This window comes from Piliocolobus tephrosceles, chromosome 5 (genome assembly GCF_002776525.5).
Source record: "Piliocolobus tephrosceles isolate RC106 chromosome 5, ASM277652v3, whole genome shotgun sequence".
NCBI lineage: Eukaryota > Metazoa > Chordata > Mammalia > Primates > Cercopithecidae > Piliocolobus > Piliocolobus tephrosceles.
Window position 1 is genome coordinate 62,534,833 of NC_045438.1, and position 19,788 is coordinate 62,554,620.

A 19,788-nucleotide genomic window follows, 5' to 3' on the forward strand; every position below is an offset into this window, starting at 1 on the left:
TCATTCCTCAAACCTTTCCTCACCTTAGCTTTGAATGTTTCTGAACTTGAGCAACTTGGGCTACTTCAACAACAGTAGCACCTCTCCTTTCAAGCCACCTCTTTTCCTAAAGCCATGGGAGATGCCCATCATATTTCATTTCTCTCTTTCTTACTCCAAAATTGCTCAGTATTTGACCTTTTTCCATTTAATCAGAATCATGTGGGATAAACTGAAATCAGAAAGACATCTAATGCATTCAGCTCTGCCACACAAACTTCTCCAAAAAAGGAGCTTGGAGGTCCTGGTTCCCTTCTCAGAGTGGGGATGAAAAAAACATAGCAAGAAAAAATTCAGATGAGTATCTCAATAAATTATCTTGTCACATTAAAGATAGCAGAATACCTTATTAACATGACAAATGAGTTTGGCTTCAGACTGCAGACCATATAACCTTAAAGTCAGAAACAAGACAATGATATTCCTATGACACTCATTTTTTTTGGGAGATGGAGCCTTGCTGCGTTGCCCAGACTGGTCTCAAACTCCTGGGCTCAAGTGATCCTCCCACCTCAGCCTCTCAAGAAGCTGGGACTACTTGCCACCATGCCCATCTGCTGTCACACCCATTCTTAATGATTTATAGAAATTTTAGCTTTATACAATGCCTTGAAACATAATAAGAGGAATAACTATTAGAATAGAGGAGAAATATAATCATTATTGCAGTTGATACTATTTATTTTTTAAATATAATCTAAAAAACAATGAGCTAATAATTTCATTCAGAAATAAGGTAGCCAAAAGAATTTTAACAATCCACATGTGACAAGAACATAAATGTAATATAACTAAGTTTGAAATAAAGATGAAGGATCCACATGAATAGAATTATTAAAATTTTTAATGTGAACAAAAGCAAAGATCAATAAATAGAGACATAAATTCTTATATGTAAAGACAAAATCTTATTAAAGTATCTTTCTCAGTTAATTTATAGATTTGATATAGTTCTAATAAAAATATCAATTTTTTTCAAAACTGACAGCATGACTCTAAAGTTTATCTGGAAGAACCAATAATTGAGACTAGAACAGTTCGACAAAGAAGTATGACAGAGGGAGACTTACTCTACCAACTAGTAAAATATGTTCTAATGCTACAGTGGTACATAGGCCTGATAAACATACCAGAAGCAACAAAACTACAAAGAGGGTACAGAAACAAACTTCAGTGTGGATAAAAATTTAGTATATGCCAAAGGTTACATCACAATCCAAAAGGAAAGAATTATTTAACGGTGTTGATAAAATTAACTGTTGGGAAGAAACTATTTAGATTCTCACTTTCTATCAAAATAAAAATAAATTCCATATATATTAAATAGTTAAATGTAAAAATGGTATTTTATTTAGACTAGTAAAAAGTGTATTAACATTGAAATGATTTGGAATGGTCAAGAATTCCAGACACAAATGCAATGGAAGAACTTGTAAGAGCAAATCTCAATAGACTATTTAATAATGACCATCTCTCTATAAAAAAGTTATGCAAGTCAAAAATGTAAGGCAAAGGACAAGCTGGGGAAAGTATTTATAATAAATATAACATTAATTTCTTAGAAATCTGTAGAGAATCTAGTATCTGATCAAAAAGCAAGCAAGGGATATAAGCAGATTTTATCAAAGAAGAAATACAAATGGTTCATTGAAAATTTTTAGGCACTGGGTTTCTCAAGTTGCCCACTTGATCCTCTTCCAAGTTGTACTTTCCTTTTTTTCTTTCCTTTCCTTTCTTTCCTTACCCTTCTAAAGCTTTTTAATAAACTTTCACTTCTGCTCTGAAACTTACCTCAGTCTCTTCTTCTGCTTTATACCCCTCAGTTGAATTATTTCTTCGAAGCAGGCAAGAATTGAGGTTGCAATAAAAAAAATTTTTAAAGAAAATTTTTAATGTTTGTTTCAATAAAAATTAAAAGAATGAGATACAATTTCTCATCTAATTGGCAAAGATTTTTGACAATCAGTACTAGTGAGGCTGTACTGATAGCCTCACTTTCAAACATTGTTAGGAAGTATGAAAATTGATACAGATGCTTTTGGCAGCAATGTGGCAATGTGTATGAAAAGGCTTTAAAATGTTTACTCTTTCATTCCCTTTGACCTGAAGTCATGTCAGGAATCTAATCTGAAGAAATATATAATATTTGGACAAAGATTCACAGATGTTGTAAAACACCATGTTAGTAAAATAAAGATTTTATATATAAAGATTTTCATCACAGTGTTATAGTAAAATTACAAATGGCATAAATATTTAACAGTAAGAGCCGATTAAACAAATTAAGGTTTTTTTCATAAAATACTATAAAACCATTAAATTTTATTTCAAAAAAAAAGGTTGAATGAAGAACTAAAAATAGAACTACAATACGATCTAGCAATCCCACTACTTTGGGTAGTATCTACCCAAAGGAAAAGAAATCATTATCTCAAAAAGATAACTGCACTCATATGTTTATCGCAGCTCTATTAAGAATAGCAGTGATATGGAATCAACCTAAGTGTCCATCCATGGAAGACTGGATAAAGAAGATGTGTTATACAACCCACTCACTTTGTTTAAAAGCCTTAGCCACCCCTCCCTTCGTGTTCGCAGATTTCATTGCAGTGGCACTCTCTTCACTTCATGCCTGTCATATTTCTAAGCATTAGGCACACCTGCTAGGCTGAATTAGGAGTCTGAGCCACCCCTCCCTTCAGGTGCAGACATCTTGGTGCAGCAGCATCCTTTCCACTTCATGCCAGGACATATCTCCAGGCATTTGGAGCATCCATTCTTCTAGGTCCTCCAAATGAGGAGCTTAGGCTGCCCTAAGGATAAGGATAAGGAGTTTAGGCTGCCCCTCCTTTCCCAGGCAGAGAACTTGGGGCAGCAGACGTTTCTCCACTCCATGCCCTGGCACATGTGTGGGTACTTGGTGACTATGCCCAGATCCCCTTTTGGAGCTGGTGCTGGTACCTGCCATTGGAAGACATGTAGGTGGGTCGGCCCAGTTAGGCCTCACTCAGCTTGGTCTCCTCTCCAGGGCTGAGGGGGAAACTCAGACCACTGTGCCCTCCACCTGACAGCCCATTGCCTGAGGCAACAGAGAGCTTCTCATGATAAACAAAGATCAAGCATATACCCATCTGCATTGGCTGCAGCCAGCTCTTATCTGCAGGTGCCGCCTGTTGGCTCAGAGGTTGAGCTGCAATACCCAATAGAAATAGATTTTTTTTTCATTTTTATTTTATTTATTTATTTTTCTTTTTTTTTTTTAATTATACTTTAAGTTCTGGGATACATGTGCAGAACATGCACGTTTGTTACATAGGTATACATGTGCCATGGTGGTTTGCTGCACCCATCAACCTGTCATCTACATTAGGTATTTCTCCTAAAGCTATCCCTCCCATAGTCCCCTACCCCCCAATAGGCTCTGTTGTGTGATGTTCCCCTCCCTGTGTCCATGTGTTCTCATAGTTCAACTCTCACTTATGAGTGAGAACATGTGGTGTTTGGTTTTCTGTTCCTGTGTTAGTTTGCTGAGAATGATGGTTTCCAGCTTCATCCATGTCCCTGCACAGGAGATGAACTCATCCTTTTTTATGGCTGCATAGTATTCCATGGTGTATATGTGCCATATTTTCTTTATCCAGTCTATCATTGATGGGCATTTGGGTTGGTTCCAAGTATTGTGTTGTGGTATTGTGAATAGTGCCACAATAAACATACATGTGCATATGTCTTTATAGTAAAATGATTAATAATCTTTTGGGTATATACCCAGTAATGGGATGGCTGGGTCAAATGGTATTTCTAGGTCTAGATCCTTGAGGAATCGCCACACTGTCTTCCACAATGGTTGAACTAATTTACACTCCCACCAACAGTGTAAAAGTATTCCTATTTCTCAACATCCTCTCCAACATCTGTTGTTTCCTGACTTTCTAATGATCACCATTCTAACTGGAGTAAGATGGTATCTCATTGTGGTTTTGATTTGCGTTTCTCTAATGACCAGTGATGATGAGCTTTTTTTCAGATGTTTGTTGGCCACATAAATATCTTCTTTTGAGAAGTGTCTGTTCATATCCTTTGCCCACTTTTTGATGGGGTTGTTTGTTTTTTTCTTTTAAATTTGTTTAAGTTTCTTGTAGATTCTGGATATTAGCCCTTTGTCAGATGGATAGATTGCAAAAATTTTCTCCCATTCTATAGGTTGCCTGTTCACTCTGATGATAGTTTCTTTTGCTGTGCAGAAGCTCTTTAATTTAATTAGATCCTATTTGTCAATTTTGGCTATTATTGCAATTGCTTTTGGTGTTTTTGTCATGAAGTCTTTGCACATGCCTGTGTCTTGAATGGTATCACTTAGGTTTTCTTCTAGAGTTTTTATGGTTTTAGGTCTTATGTTTAAGTCTTTAATTCATCTTGAGTTAATTTCTGTATAAGGAGAAAGGAAGGGGTTCAGTTTCAGTTTTCTGCATATGGCTCACCAGTTTTCCAAATAGCATTTATTAAACAGGGAATCCTTTCCCCGTTGCTTGTTTGGTCAGGTTTGTCAAAGATCAGACGGTTGTAGATGTGTGGTGTTATTTTTGAGGGCTCTGTTCTGTTCCATTGGTCTATATATCTGTTTTGGTACCAGTACCATTCTGTTTTGATTACTGTAGTCTTGTAGTGTAGTTTGAGGTCAGGAAATGTGATGCCTCCAGCTTGGTTCTTATTGCTTAGGATTGTCTTGGCTGTACGAGCTCTTTTTTGGTTCCATAGGTAATTTAATGTAGTTTTTTCTAATTCTGTGAAGAATGTCAGTGGTAGCTTGATGAGGATAGATTGAATCCATAAATTACTTTGGGCAGTATGGCCATTTTCACAATTTGATTCTTCCTATCCATGAGCATGGAATGTTTTTCCATTTGTTTGTGTCCTCTCTTATTTCCTTGAACAGTGGTTTGTAGTTCTCCTTGAAGAGGTCCTTCACATCCCTCATAAGTTGTATTCCTAGGTATTTTATGCACTTTGTAGCAATTGTAAATGAGAGTTAACTCATGATTTGGCTCTCTGTTTGTCTATTATTGGTGCATAGGAATGCTTGCGACTTTTGCACACTGATTTTGTATCCCGACATTTGGCTGAATTTGCTTATCAGCCTAAGGAGATTTTGGGCTGAGACGATGGGGTCTTCTAAATATACAATCATGTCATCTGCAAAGAGAGAAAATTTGACTTCCTCTCTTCCTATTTGAATACCATTTGTTTCTTTCTCTTGCCTGATTATCCTGGCCAGAACTTCTAATACTATGTTGAATAGGAGTGTTGAGAGAGGGCATCCTTGTCTTGTGCCAGTTTTGAAAGGGAATGCTTCCAGCTTTTGCCCATTTGGTATGATATTGGCTATGAGTTTGATATAAATAGTTCTTATTATTTTGAGATATGTTCCATCAATACCTGGTTTATTGAGAGTTTTTAGCATGACAGGGGGTTGAATTTTATCAAAGGCCTTTTCTGCATCTATTAAGATAATCATATGGTTTTTGTCTTTGGTTCTGTTTATGTGATGGATTACGTTTATTGATTTGCGTTTGTTGAACCAGCCTTGCATACCAGGGATGAAGCCAACCTGATCGTGGTGGATAAGCTTTTTGATGTGCTGCTAGATTTGGTTTGCCAGTATTTTATTGAGGATTTTTGCATAAATGTTCATCAGAGATATTGGCCTGAAATTTTATTGTTGTTGTTGCATCCCTGCCAGGTTTTGGTATCAGGATGATGCTGGCCTAGTAAAATGAGTTAGGAAGGAGTCCCTCTTTTTCTATTGTTTGGAATAGTTTCAGAAGGAATGGTACCAGCTCCTCTTTGTACCCCTGGTAGAATTCAGCTGTGAATCCTTCTGATCCTTGACTTTTTTTGGTTGGTAGGCTATTAATTACTGCCTCAATTTCAGAACTTGTTATTTGTCTATTCAGGGACTTGACTTTTCCTGGTTTAGGTTTTAAAGAAACTCAATGCAATCCAAGAGAATGTTGAAAACATACACAAAGAAATCAGAAAAACAATTTAGGATTTGAAAGATGAGATAGATTTTTCTAAATTGTAGAAATGAAAAATTTATTGAAGGAATTGCAAAATACAGTTGAAAGCTTTAACAATAGGCCAGCACAAGCAGAAGAAACAATCTCAGAGCTGCAAGACAAGGCTTCTGAATTAACCCAGTTAGACAAAAATTAAAAAAAAAAAAACTAATAAACTCTTCCAGAAATATGGGATTATATGTCGTGTCCCAACCTACTAGTTATAGGTATTCCAGAGGAAGAAGAAGAAAAAGTAAAAAGTGTGGAAAACCTATTTGAGGAAATAATTTAAGAAAACTTCCTTAATTTTGTCAGAGATCTGGACAGCCAGATGTAAGAAGATCATAAAACTATGGTAAGATAGAGTGCAAGAAGTACCTCACCAAGGCATATAGTCATCAGACTATCTAATGTCAATGTGAAGGAAAAAAAAAAATCCTAAAAGCAGAAAGAGAGAAGTATCTAATCACTTATAAAAGAAATCTCATTAAACTAACAACAGACTTCTCACCAGAAACCTTACGAGCCAGAAGATATTAGAGTCCTATTTTTGGTCTTCTTTAATCCTTTTCCCATTTGCCCCTAGAATACTCACTGGTGGCAATTGCAGCTGCAGTGTTTACCCTGAGATAACTTTGCCATGAAACACCTCGCTTTTATTATTATTTTATTGCTCTAGTATAGCAACTTTGGAAATAAAAGACATCATTCTTTTTATAGTATTCTGTTTTTAGTAGTGATATTTCCATTTACAAAATATAATAATTCTCAATTGCTGAAAATGTCAAATCCTAGAAAACGTAGCATTCCTACATGTGATGTTAACATCATTCTCAAACAGTTTTTGGCCAAAGATTCATTTCATGAATCCAATTTTTCTGAAATAGACGTTCTGATGATTCAGATGATTCTGACATTAGTTCTGTTAAGAAATAACTCCAAGACCAGTTTTTATACTTTATTTTCACATTGAAAATCAGTCAGATTTGCTTCAGCCTCAAAGAGTTCATTTATATAAAATCAAATGAGTGCTGGCAGTGAACTGCAGGTTTTTTTTTTCTAAATGGGAAAAGGGTTTTAAAAAATGCCAGGCAAGAATTTTATATCCTGCTAAGCTAAGTTTTATAAATGAAGGAGAAATAGTCTTTACCAGACAAGCAAACAATAAGGGAATTCATCACTACTAGACTGTACCTACAACAAATGCTCAAGGGAATTCTAAACATAAAGGCAAAAGGGTGATATTCAGCATCATAAAAACACGTGAAAGTATTAAACTCTTTGCAAGTATAAGACCTCTTTACAGGTCTTATAATGCAATAACACAATTGAGACTGCAAAGCAAGTAGGTAATAATTAGCATTTTGACAACAGGCTATCAATATTACATGTAATACTAATATTAAACATAAATGGGCTAAATGCTCCACTTAAAAGATATTGGCTGATGGAATGGATTTTTTAAATAAACCCAACCATGTGCTACATACGAGAAACCCACCTAACAGGTAAATACATTTACAGAGTCAAAGTAAAGGGATGGATAAAGATATTCCACACAAATGAAAACCAAAAGCAAATAGTAGTAGCTATACTACATCAGATAAAACAGATATTAAATCAACAATAGTTAAAGACAAAGAAGGTCATTATATCATCATAAAAGGATCAACTGAACAAGAAAAATGCCATTTCTAGATATATATGCATCAAACACCACAGCACCAAGATTCATAAAACAAATGCAACTAGACCTAAGAAAAGAGATAGACGGCAATGCAATCATAGTAGGGGACTTCAGTACTGTACTGACAGCACTAGACAGATCATTAAGGCAGAAAATCAACAAAGAAACTCTAGGCTTAAACTGGACTCTAGACCAAATGGATCTAACAGACATTTACAGAACAGTCTACCCTACACCTGTAGAATATTCATTCTTTTCATCTGCCTATGGAACATTCTCAAATGACCACATGCAAGGCCACAAGGCAAGTCTCAAAAGTATTTTAAAAATTGAAATCATATAAAGTACCTTCTTGGACCAAAGTGGAATAAAACTAGAAATCAATACCAAAAGGCACTCTCAAAGCCATACAAATGCATAGAAATTAAATAATCTGCTCCTGAATGATTGTTGGATCAATGATGAAATTAAGGTGGAAATTTTTTAAAGTTTTGAAACAGATGAAAATAGACACAACATACCAAAAGCATTTGAGGTACAGCAAAAACAGTGCTAAGAGGCAATTTTACAGTGTTAACAGCCTACATCAAAAAGATAGAAAGATCTCAGATTAACAATGTAACATTGTACCTCAGAGAACTAGAAAAACGAGAGCAAACCACATCAAAAGCTTGCAGAACTAAATGAAATTGAGACCAAAAACATTACAAATAATTAATTAAAAGTTTGTTCTCTGAAAAAATAAGCAAAATTGATAGCTAGATAATAAGTGAAAAATAGAACATTCAAATAAGCAAAATTAGAAATAATAAGGCGTCATTACAACTGATGCAACAGAAATACGAAAGATCACTAATGACTATCAGCATCTCTATGCATACAAGCTGGAAAAACTAGAGGAAATGGGTAAGTTCTTAGAAATATACAACCTCCCAAGATTAACTAGAAGAAACAGAAAACCTGGACAGATCAATAAGGAGTAGTGGAATTGAATCAGTGATTAAAAATCTCTCAATAACAACAACAAAAAAGCCCAGGGCCAGATGGTTTTACAGCCAAATTCTGCTAGATATAAAAGGAAGAACTGCTACCAATTCTACTAAAACTGTTCCAAAGCATCAAGGAGGAGGGAATCCTCCCTAACTCATTCTATGAAGCCAGCATCACTCTGATACCAAAGCCAGACAAGAACACAACATAAAAAGAAAGCTGTAGACCATTATTCCTGATGAACATAGATGCAGTTGTCCTCAATAAAATACTAGCAAACCAGATTCAGGAACATATACACAAAGAAAATCCAGCATAATCAAGTGGATTTTATTCCAGGGATGCAAGGTTGGTTCAACATACACAAATCAATTAATGTGATTCACCACAAAAACAGAATTAAAAACAAAAAAACTATGTGATAACATCAATAGGTGCAGGAAGAACATTCAATAAAATCCAGCATCACTTCATAATAAAAACCCTATTATAAAAAAAAACCCATATATAACAAACCCACTGCCAACATTATACTGAATGAGGAAAAGTTAAAAGCATTCCCCCTAATAACTGGAACAAGACAAAGATACCCAGTTTCACCACTGCTGTTCAATATAGTCCTAGAAATCCTAGCTATAGCAATCAGGTAAGAGAATGAAATAAAAGGCATCCAAATTGGAAAAGAGGAACTCAAATAATCTCTACTGATTATATGTTTCTATACCCAGAAAACCCTAAAGACTCCTTCAAAAGACTCCTAGATTTGATAAATGACTTCAGTAAAATTTCAGTATACAAAATCAACATACGCAAATTAGCATTTGTTTACACCAATAACAATCATGCTGAGAACCAAATCAAGAACTCAATCCCATTTATAATGGCTATGAAAATAATAAAATACCCAGGAATACATTTAACCAAGGAGGTGAAAGATCTCTACAAGGAGAACTACAAAATACTGATGAAAGAAACCATATATAACACAAATAAATGGAAAATATACCATGTTCATGGATCAGAGGAATAAATATTGTTGAAATGAGTATACTACCCAAAGCAATCTACAGATTTAAGGCAATTCCTATAAAATTACCAATGTCATTCTTCACAGAATTAGGAAAAAAAATGAAATTTATACAGAACAATAGAAAGAGCCCAATAGCCAAAGTAAGCTTAAGCAAAAAGAATACAGCTGGAGAAACCACATTGCCAGACTTCAAATTATACTACAAGGCTATAGTAACCAAAACAGCATGGTAATGGTATTTTAAAAACACACTTAGATCGATAGAAAAGAATAGAGAACCAAGAACTAAAGCCACATACCTACAACCAAGTGATCTTTGACAAAGTCAACTAGCATATACACTGTGGAAAGGACACTGTTCAATAAATGGTACTGGGAAAATTGGAGAGTCATATGCAGAAGAATGAAACTGGACCCCTATCTCTCACCAGATACAAAATTAAGATGGGTTAAAAACTTAAATGTAAGACATCAGACTATAAAAATCCCAGAAGAGAACCTAGGAAAAACTCTTCTGGACATTAGTATAGGCAAATAATTTATAGTTAAGTCCTCAAAAGGAAATGCAACAAAAACAAAAATAGACAAATGGGATGTAATTAAATGAAAAGTTTCTGAAGAAATAATCAATAGAGTAAACAGAGAATCTACATAATGGAAGAAAACATTTGCTAACAATGCATCTGACAAAGAGCTAATATCCAGAATCTACAAGGAACTCAAACAACAAGAGAAAAACAAATAATGCCATTAAAAAGTGGGCCAAGGACATGAACAGACATTTCTGAGAAGAAGACATACAAGCTGCCAGCAAACATATGAAAAAAGTCCTCAACATCACCTATCATCAGAGAAATGCACATTAAAACCACAATGAAATAGCATTTTACACCAGTCAGAAAAGCTATTATTAAAAAGTCAAAAAAACAACAGATGTTGACAAGGATGCAAAGAAAAGGAAATGATTTATACACTGTTAATGGGAATGTAAATTAGTACACCTTTATGAAAATAATATAGAGATTTCTCAAAGAACTATAAATAAGACTACCATTCAACCACAATCCCATTATTGAGTATCTGCTCAAAGGAAAAGAAGCCTTTTTATCAAAAAGGCACCTGCACTAGTATGCGTATTGCAGTGCTATTAACAATAACAATGCTGTGGAACCAACCTTAAGTGTTCATTAGTGAAGAATGAAATCATGTCTTTTGCAGCAACATGGATGGAACTGGAGGCCATTATCTTAAGTGAAACAACTCAGACACAGAAAGACAAATACCACATGTTCTCACAAGTGGGAGCTAAACACTGTGTACACATGGAAGCAGAACATGGAATGATGGATGATAGAGTATCAGAGGGGTGGGAAAGCAGTGGATGATGGGAGCTTGCTTGGCTGATGCAGTGTGCCTTGCTCTGGTGATGGATGCACTGAAAGCCCTGACTTCACAGTGAAATATATCAATGCAGCAAAATTGCACTTGTAACTTGTGAATATACACAAAAAATAAATAAAGTTGAACGAGGTGGAGAAATTATAAGTTATATCTCAATGTTGTTTTGTTTCAAACAACAATTTAAACATTGTAAAATTGTTTGAAAATTTGTTTCAAAAATACAATTTCAAATTTGAATGGTTAAATTTGTATTAACCATTGATAGGTCTTCTTCATAGCTTTCCTTTTTCCCTAATTCTCTTATGTTAAACATTTCAAAGTGCTTAAAATTCTTTTTTAAAAGACTGCTCATTCAGATAATAATTCAAAAAGCAAGATGGACATAGGGGTGCAAGCCTGTAGTCCCAGCTACTTGGGAAGCTGAAGCGGGAGGAGTGCTTCAGCCCAGGAGTTCTAGACCAGCCTGGGCAACATAGCAAGACCTCATCTAAAAAAAATCAAAAAGCAGATAATTTTAAATTCTGCATAGTCCTGTCAAGAGGGTAATATTGGCCCTCTTGACATCTCTTCCCCCTTTGGCTTCTAATATTTTGTGATTACCTAATGGTCCCCAAACTTGTTTGAAGCTTTCAGAATCGATGTTTTCATAGATACACATTACTAATTTTCAAATATGTGTTGAAACTATTGCTATTGGAGAGAAGCAGGAAGACAAGAATTTAGCAGAATTGTGTAAGCACCTGCAAGGTTTGTTTTGTTGTTTTTGACTCTATGCTTCCTACTGCCATTAGTAGGAACCATCTCAGTACCTTTTAGCTCTCACGTTGAGAAATGAAAGCAGAAGAGAAGTTAAGGGTGTTGTCACTGAAAAAGCAAGCTGGACCAGGAACTTTCTACTTAGAGTGGTCCAGGCATCGTCATCATGTTAGAAATGTAGACTCTAGGGCCACACCCCAGACCTTTTGAATCGCTATCTGTACTCTGAGTAATATATAGCAAAAATGTATTATTATATTTATTCCACAAAGGTTTTTCTTCCCATTGTTAACTTTTGTTATTTTTGTTTCATTAGAGACAGGGTCTGACACTGGTGCAGTGGCACAATTATAGCTTACTGCAACCTCAAATGCCTGGGCTCAAGCAATCTTCCTGCCTCAGCCTCCTGTTTAGCTGATACTACAGACATGCACCACTGCACGCCCAGCCTCCATTCTTAACTTTTTAAACTTATGATTTTATTGCTTTAAAATTAAGTTTATGTCTAAAAATTGTCACCCTTTTTTTCCTTTTGAAAGAAGAACTCAAAAGATATTTGTTTAAGATCCACAGAAATTACATATCAAGGTAGCACCCTTGACTTGTCAAGCTATGATAGTAATATCAGTGTACAATTTTTCACAGGTAATGGAAGAAAACAAGGATAGGTTTCCTGGTGCCCCAAAATATGGAGGCTGGATTGTGGACAACTGCCCTATTGTAAAAGAATTGTGGATGGTCTTAATCAAGAAAGGAATTATACCTGATTTGGTCATCTATTTATCAGATACAGAAAACAATGGTTGGTAAATATTTATTATGTAAATTTGAAAGTGAAGTTTTTATTATTGATATTTTTGGTTAAATATAGAATGGACAACTCTCCACTCTTCCTAGATAGAAATACCCACCCCAGCAATCTCTGCAGGAACTAGAGGTACACAAAATGAGGCTTCCATATACTGAGAAGGTGGCCAGGAATAAGTGCCGGATGGCTGAATGTTCTAGCTGGCCATTGTAATTGTTCTTTAAAGCTTACAGTTTAGCGCACACACACACAATTAGAAGCTATAACTTCTAAATGAATAACATATAAGACTGAGGGCAAAGACTAAGTGTTAGTTCTTCTTAACCTCAAGTAGGAAAAATGAGTTTTTTTTTTAAATTTAGCAGAGCTAAATTTTAATTGTTCTGTTTGCCTCTTAAAGTAAGATATTCAAAATGGGAATTTCCAGAGGAAAAATATAATATATTACCTCTTTTCATGTTTTATTTATTTATACTGTACTCATATATACCTTTTTAAAGAGAATATAAGATGATCTATTAATATTTTAAAGAATCTGGACTCTAGATACATGCTTAAAGGAAAATATATTTAGATATAGGCAGAAATAATGTTTGTGTTAATCTTCAAAATATATCTCACTGTATTTTATAAGCTACAAAAGTAATATTAGTCTCTTTATCTGTATTTCAGGAAAATGTTTATTTAATAGAATATATTTACAGAATAAATCTGAAATTGACTCTAAGATTTTAGAAAGATTATTAGAAGAACTACAAAAGAAAAAAAAAGAGGAAGAAGCAGCAAGGTAAAATCTGCCTAGAATGATAAAACAGATTAATGTATCTGTTATAGCAGTTAAATATCTTCTTGCAATTATACTTATAGAATATATTTAATATAGACATGATTATTTACTTGATCTGATTCTAGTTAATTTTAAGAAAAGCAGCGATTTCACAAATACTTACAGAATCTCTAAAGCACACAGTTGTGGATGTTTTCACAGCCCATATCAAACTTGTTCTAAATCAAGCATCTGCTCTTAAAAGACCCTATTTTAAAAATCAGCATGGGTAAGATATATATATTGTTATGATATTTATCTGTGACTTAATTTTGTTAACTAGCATTTACAAATTGAAGAAACAATATGATAAGAAGCAAATGAAAATATATAATACTTGTGTGACATGACTAAAATCCAAAGCCTGACTAAGTTCTACATATGGAAAGAATAGGCTAATTATTTATGTTTGACAGGTTTAACATTGAGGGCTTATTCTCTAATCTGGGTATAATGAATGACTTTTTAAAATTGGAATCTACCCAAATGTCCATCAGTGACAGACTGGATTAAGAAAATGTGGTACATATACACCATGGAATACTATGCAGCCATAAAAAAGGATGAGTTTGCATCCTTTGTAGGGTCATGGATGTAGCTGGAAACCATCATTCTTAGCAAACTATCACAAGAACAGAAAACCAAACATCGCATGTTCTCACTCCTAGGTGGGAACTGAACAATGAGATCACTTGGACTCGGGAAGGGGAACATCACAAACCGGGGCCTATCATGGGGGGAGGGGGGAGGGGGGAGGGATTGCATTGGGAGTTATACCTGATATAAATGACGAATTGTTGGGTGCTGACGAATTGATGGGTGCAGCACACCAACATGGCACAAGTATACATATATAACAAACCTGCACGTTATGCACATGTACCCTAGAACTTAAAGTATAATAATAAAAAAATAAAAAATAATAATAAAATAAATAAAAATAAATAAATAAAATGTGACCGCACAGTTATCTGTTCATGGCAGGGGTCAATACTAAACTTTAATAAACTATAAGTCCTTCAGATTGGAGAATAAAATATTAAAAGAAACAATGACTTAGTTTGCTAATCGTTCTTCCTTACTAAAAAATTCTCTTTAAATACTTTACATTTTAATTTGTCCACTAGGATTTCTACTATTCAAAGTAATAAAGGCCTAGACATTTAAGAATTAAATTTTTCTATGTAAATCCATGGAACCTCCTACTATTGATGATGGCACCTATGGCTTTCTTAAATTCTGCTTCCTTTTCCCTTTCAAATATTAGCTATTTGAGCTGAGACTTAGGAGGGCTCTTTAAACCTTAGAAATGAAGAAGCTGGGAGGTAGGTAATTAACAGAGGTAGAGAGTGGTTTAACTGATATGTGTGTCAGAGGATTTTACTTTTTTGTGTTCATTATTCATTTAAGCTAGTCACTCCTTTAGAAATTTAACACAAAAATATGTATGATTCAGTTAAATTAGTTAATAAAATTATTATGTGGTATATTGACCAAACACTACTTTAATTCAGACAATAATTGCAAATTTACTTATATTCCCTTTTAGCTTTTAAAACTTTTGTTACAAATCTACTAATTAGCTACAATCAGCTATACTCAATCTACAGATCAGTTATAATCTGTTGATAATTAAGGAATTACTTAATCTTTTTCCAGTGAGTGAGAAATAGTCCAATCTTTGAGAACAGATGGATATCTCAACATAAGAGTAAAACAAAGTTGATGTGATTTCTAGACTGGAGATCTGCTACATTTTAAATATATTAAAAATATGTATACCTTTAACTTTTTTAAAAAAGGAAAAGATATCTTGTCCACTTTCTCTCAATTCTGCCTTCACCTCTTTTACCATATGGAATGCTCTAAGTTATTTTTATAATCAATCTTTACTTCTTTTGATTCTAAATTTTTATATCTTTATAAACTTCTTAATTTCACTTTCCCAGATTGAAGCAGGCTTTTTCTATGTTTTTATATGTTGATTTTTAATTTTCAACATGAGTTTTTCAAAACAAACTTTTTTCCTTTATACTTCAGAAAATAAAATCTAAGATGGTTTTTAAAAAACTGTCAGACATTCACTTTTAAGGCCTTATAGGTTGGTTAGAAAAAAGAGGAACTTAACAGGATTAAGAACTGCATCTTGATCAAATATCTAAAGACATGCTAAATTTTAAAACTTCTCCAGCATCAGTTTCCAAATGTGCCAGTCAAATGACGAGATAATTTCTCTCATATTGTTAGTCTTTGGATCTTCTATCCAAGTGATTTACAGAAATTTCTAAGAACTGGCAGCAAAATTCTTCCTTATTCTGTTCAGGTCTTAGATTCTCAGCAGCAACATACTTGATCCAGGATTTGGATAAGGAAGATATCACAAAGAGCCCCATCTGAGGTACAGGCATAGCTTGGAGATATTGCAGGTTTGGTTCTAGGCCACCACAGTAAAGCAAGTCACACGAGCTTTTTGCTTCCCAGTGCATATAAAAGTTATGCTTACACAATATTGTCATCTATTAAGTGTGCAATAGCATTATGTCTAAAAATGTATATACCTTAATTTTAAAATGCTTTAAAAGAACATGGTGACGATCATCTGAGCCTTCAGTGAGTCAATCATTTTGCTGGTGGAAGGTTTTGCCTCAGTGTTGATGGCTGCTGACCAATGAGGGTAGTGGTTGCCAAAGGTTGGAGTGGCTATGGAAATTTCTTCAACTAAGACAACGATGAAGTTTGTTGCATCTGTTTATTACTCTTTCTTTCCCAAAATATTTTTCTGTGGTATATAATGTTGTTTGCTAGCATTTTACCCACAGTAGAACTTCTTTCAAAATTGGAGTCAATCCTCTCAAACCCACAACTACTTTATCAACCAAGTTTATGTAGTATTCTAAATTTTTTGTTGTAATTTCGACAATGTTCACAGCATCTTCACCAAGAATAGATTCCATCTCAAGAAACCAGTTTCTTTTCTCGTCCATGAGAAGAACTCTTCATCTGTTCAAGCTTGATCATGAGATTGCAGCAATTTAGGCTTCACTTCTAATTCTAATTCTCTTCCTATTTTCACTACCTCTGCAGTTACTTCCTTCATTAAAGTCCTGAACTTATTAAAGTAATCCATGAGGGTTGGAATCACCTTCTTCCAAATTCCTGTTAATGCGGATATTTTGACCTCCTCCCACAAATCATGAATGTTCTTAATGGCAACTAGAATGGTAAATCCTTTCCAGAAGGTTTTCAATTTACTTTGCCCAGATCCATTAGAGGAATCACTATCTATGACAGCTGTAGTCTTATGAAATGTGTTTCTTAATAATTAGACTTAAAAGTCAAAATTACTCTTTGATCCATGGGCTGCAGTATGGATGTTGCATTAGCAGGCATGAAAACATTCATTCTTCTTGTATGTCTTTTTTTTTTTTTTTTTTTTTGAGACAGAGTCTTGCTCAGTCGCCCAGTCTGGAGTGCAGTGGCGTGATCTCGGCTCACTGCAAGCTCCGCCTCCCGGGTTCCCGCCATTCTCCTGCCTCAGCCTCCCAAGTAGCTGGGACTACAGGTACCCGCCGCCAAGCCCGGCTGATTTTTTTTTGCATTTTTAGTAGAGACAGGGTTTCACCATGTTAGCCAGGATGGTCTCGATCTCCTGACCTTGTGATCCGCCCGCCTCGGCCTCCCAAAGTGCTGGGATTACAGGCGTGAGCCACCGCGCCCGGCCTTCTTGTATGTCTTTATCAGAGCTCTTGGATGACTATGTGCATTGTCAATGAGCGGTAATATTTTGAAATTAATCTTTTTTTCTAAGCAGTAGATCTCAACAGCAGATAAAATACTCAGTAAAGCATGCTGTAAACAGATGTACTGTCATCTAGGCTTTGTTCTATTTGTAGAGCACAGGCAGAGTAGATTTAGCATAGTTATTAGGGGGCCTAGGATTTTTGGACTGAGAAATGAGCATTGGCTTCACTAGCTGCACAAGCCCTTAATAAGAGGGTCAGCCTGTCCTTAAAGCTTTGAAGCCAGGCATTGACTTCTCCTCTCTAGCTCTGAAAGTCCTAGATGGCATCTTCTTCCAACAGAAGTGTGTTTTGTTGACATTGAAAAATCTGTTGTTTAGTGTAGCTACCTTTATCTATGGTCTTAGCTATGTCTTCTAAATAACTTATTGCAGCTCCTACATCAGCACTTGCCTACTTCACCTTGCACTGCACTTTGATGTTATAGAGATGGCTTCTTTCCTTAAGCCTCATGAACCAACTTTTGCTAGCTTCAAACTTTTCTTCTCCAGGTTCCTTGCCTCTCAGCCATCACAAAATTGAAGCGAATTATAGGGCCTTGCTCCTGATTAGACTTTGGCTTAATGGAATGTGTGGCTGGTTTTATCTAATCAGACCACTCAAAAACTTTCTCCATATCAATAGTAAGGCTGTTTTACTTTTGTATCATTAGTGTATTCACTGGAGTAGCACTTTTGATTTCCTTGAAGAACATTTCTTTGGCATTCACAGCTTGGCTATTTTGCACAAGAGGCATAGCTTTTGGACTATCTCAGCCTTCAGTATACCTTCCTCACTAAGCTTAGCCATTTCTAGCTTTTGATTTAAAGTGACAAATGTGGGGCTCTTTTTTTCACTTAAAAACTTAGAGGCCATTGTAGGGTTATTAATTGGCCTCATTTCAATATTATTGTGTCTTTGAGAATAGGGAGGCCTGAGGAGAGGGAGGGAGTCAAGGGATCAGCCAGTCAGTGGAGCAGTCACAACACCCACAACATCTGTCAATTAAGTTTACCATCTTATATGGACGTGGTTCATGGCGCCCCAAACAATGATGATAGTAACATCAAAGATCATTGATCACAGATCACTGATACATAATAATAATGAGGAAGTTTGAAATAGAGAAATAGAGTTGCTCAATGCAGGGTTGCCACAAACCCTCAACTTGTAAAAAGAAAAAAAAACAAAACAGGATACCTGTAGAGCACAATGAAGCAAAGCACAATAAGGCAAGGTATGCCTGCAGAGCAACGGCCTATTCACACACAGACACAATGAGAAAGGAGTTCAGAAACAATACTCAGTAGCCTCAAAGGGCTGAGGCTGAGCAAAGAAAACTTGAATTACGCCAAGACTTCTGGCTGGAACACAGGATTAGGAATGCAGTGAGAGAATGTCCTCCGTTAACAGGAAGTCGACCCGCTGGGAGAAGAGGTGTAGTAATGTCTTATGTGTAACTAGCTTTCAAAAGAAGGGAAAATGGATGCAAAGAACACCAAGTATGAGAAAATAACAGGTCTGAGGAAAGCTGTGTCCCAGTGTGTGCTGCTGACACGAATGGGCTCTTCCTTAACTAGTCCCCTACTGATCAATGCGTGATATAATTTTTTGTTATAATTTTTAAAAAATTCAGTCAACATTCTTTTGTATGTTTGTGCAGTAGTATTCCTCTTTCTGAGGGCTAAATTCCTAGATATAGAATTTCTAGATCAAAGGTATATACATTTTAATTTTTAATAAATATTGCCTTTCTACAGCATTTTACTAACTTTCCATCCATCTTTCTTCACCATCGTTAAGGCAGGTTTGATGCTTCAATCCTAATGAAAAACAGATACCCTCCAGGTTTTTAAGTTTCTATATTCCAGGTCTCTTTAAATGTCATCACTACTGTGTTAAAAATAAAATAATTAGGGTTTTTTTCTTATTAGAAGGATAAATTTACAAATGTTCTGTTTATTCAATATAGGAAAAATTTTAATGCAAAAAGTTAAAGAAAACTTAAAACTCTTATACACCATCATCCATGTTGACCATTTGATTGGTTTTCTCCTAGACTTTTAATCCTTGTTTATATGCATTCTAAATACCAAATTAAAATTATATTATACATATAGTTTTATATGCAACTTTTCTTACTTAACATTATATTGTGAACAGTTACCATTGAATCAGAGGAAAAATGCTACAAATCCTCCCATTTGCCTTTTCAATGTAGAGTTAGGTAATCCTTTCTTATTTTTGACAGGTTTCCTAATTAATAGACAAAGTTTTTCAAAGTATAACATTCCAGTTTTTCTCCCCCAGAAGAAAATGCTGAAAAGTAACTAGTCTCAACATGAGTAATTTAAAATTTTACATTGTAAAGTAAGTATAATACGATTTAATCTTTAACACTATAAGCATTTAA

At 35.0% G+C, this 19,788-nt stretch overlaps 1 protein-coding gene across 1 annotated transcript in view; it reads left to right on the forward strand.

Moving 5' to 3' along the window:
• Positions 1-19,788, forward strand: part of AK9 (adenylate kinase 9) — a 197,616-nt gene that overhangs the window by 91,799 nt on the left and 86,029 nt on the right. The window contains exons 18-19 of the mRNA XM_023206014.2: positions 12,608-12,764; positions 13,443-13,557. Of these exons, the coding sequence (XP_023061782.2) occupies positions 12,608-12,764; positions 13,443-13,557 (272 nt within the window). The remainder of the gene's footprint in view (positions 1-12,607; positions 12,765-13,442; positions 13,558-19,788) is intronic.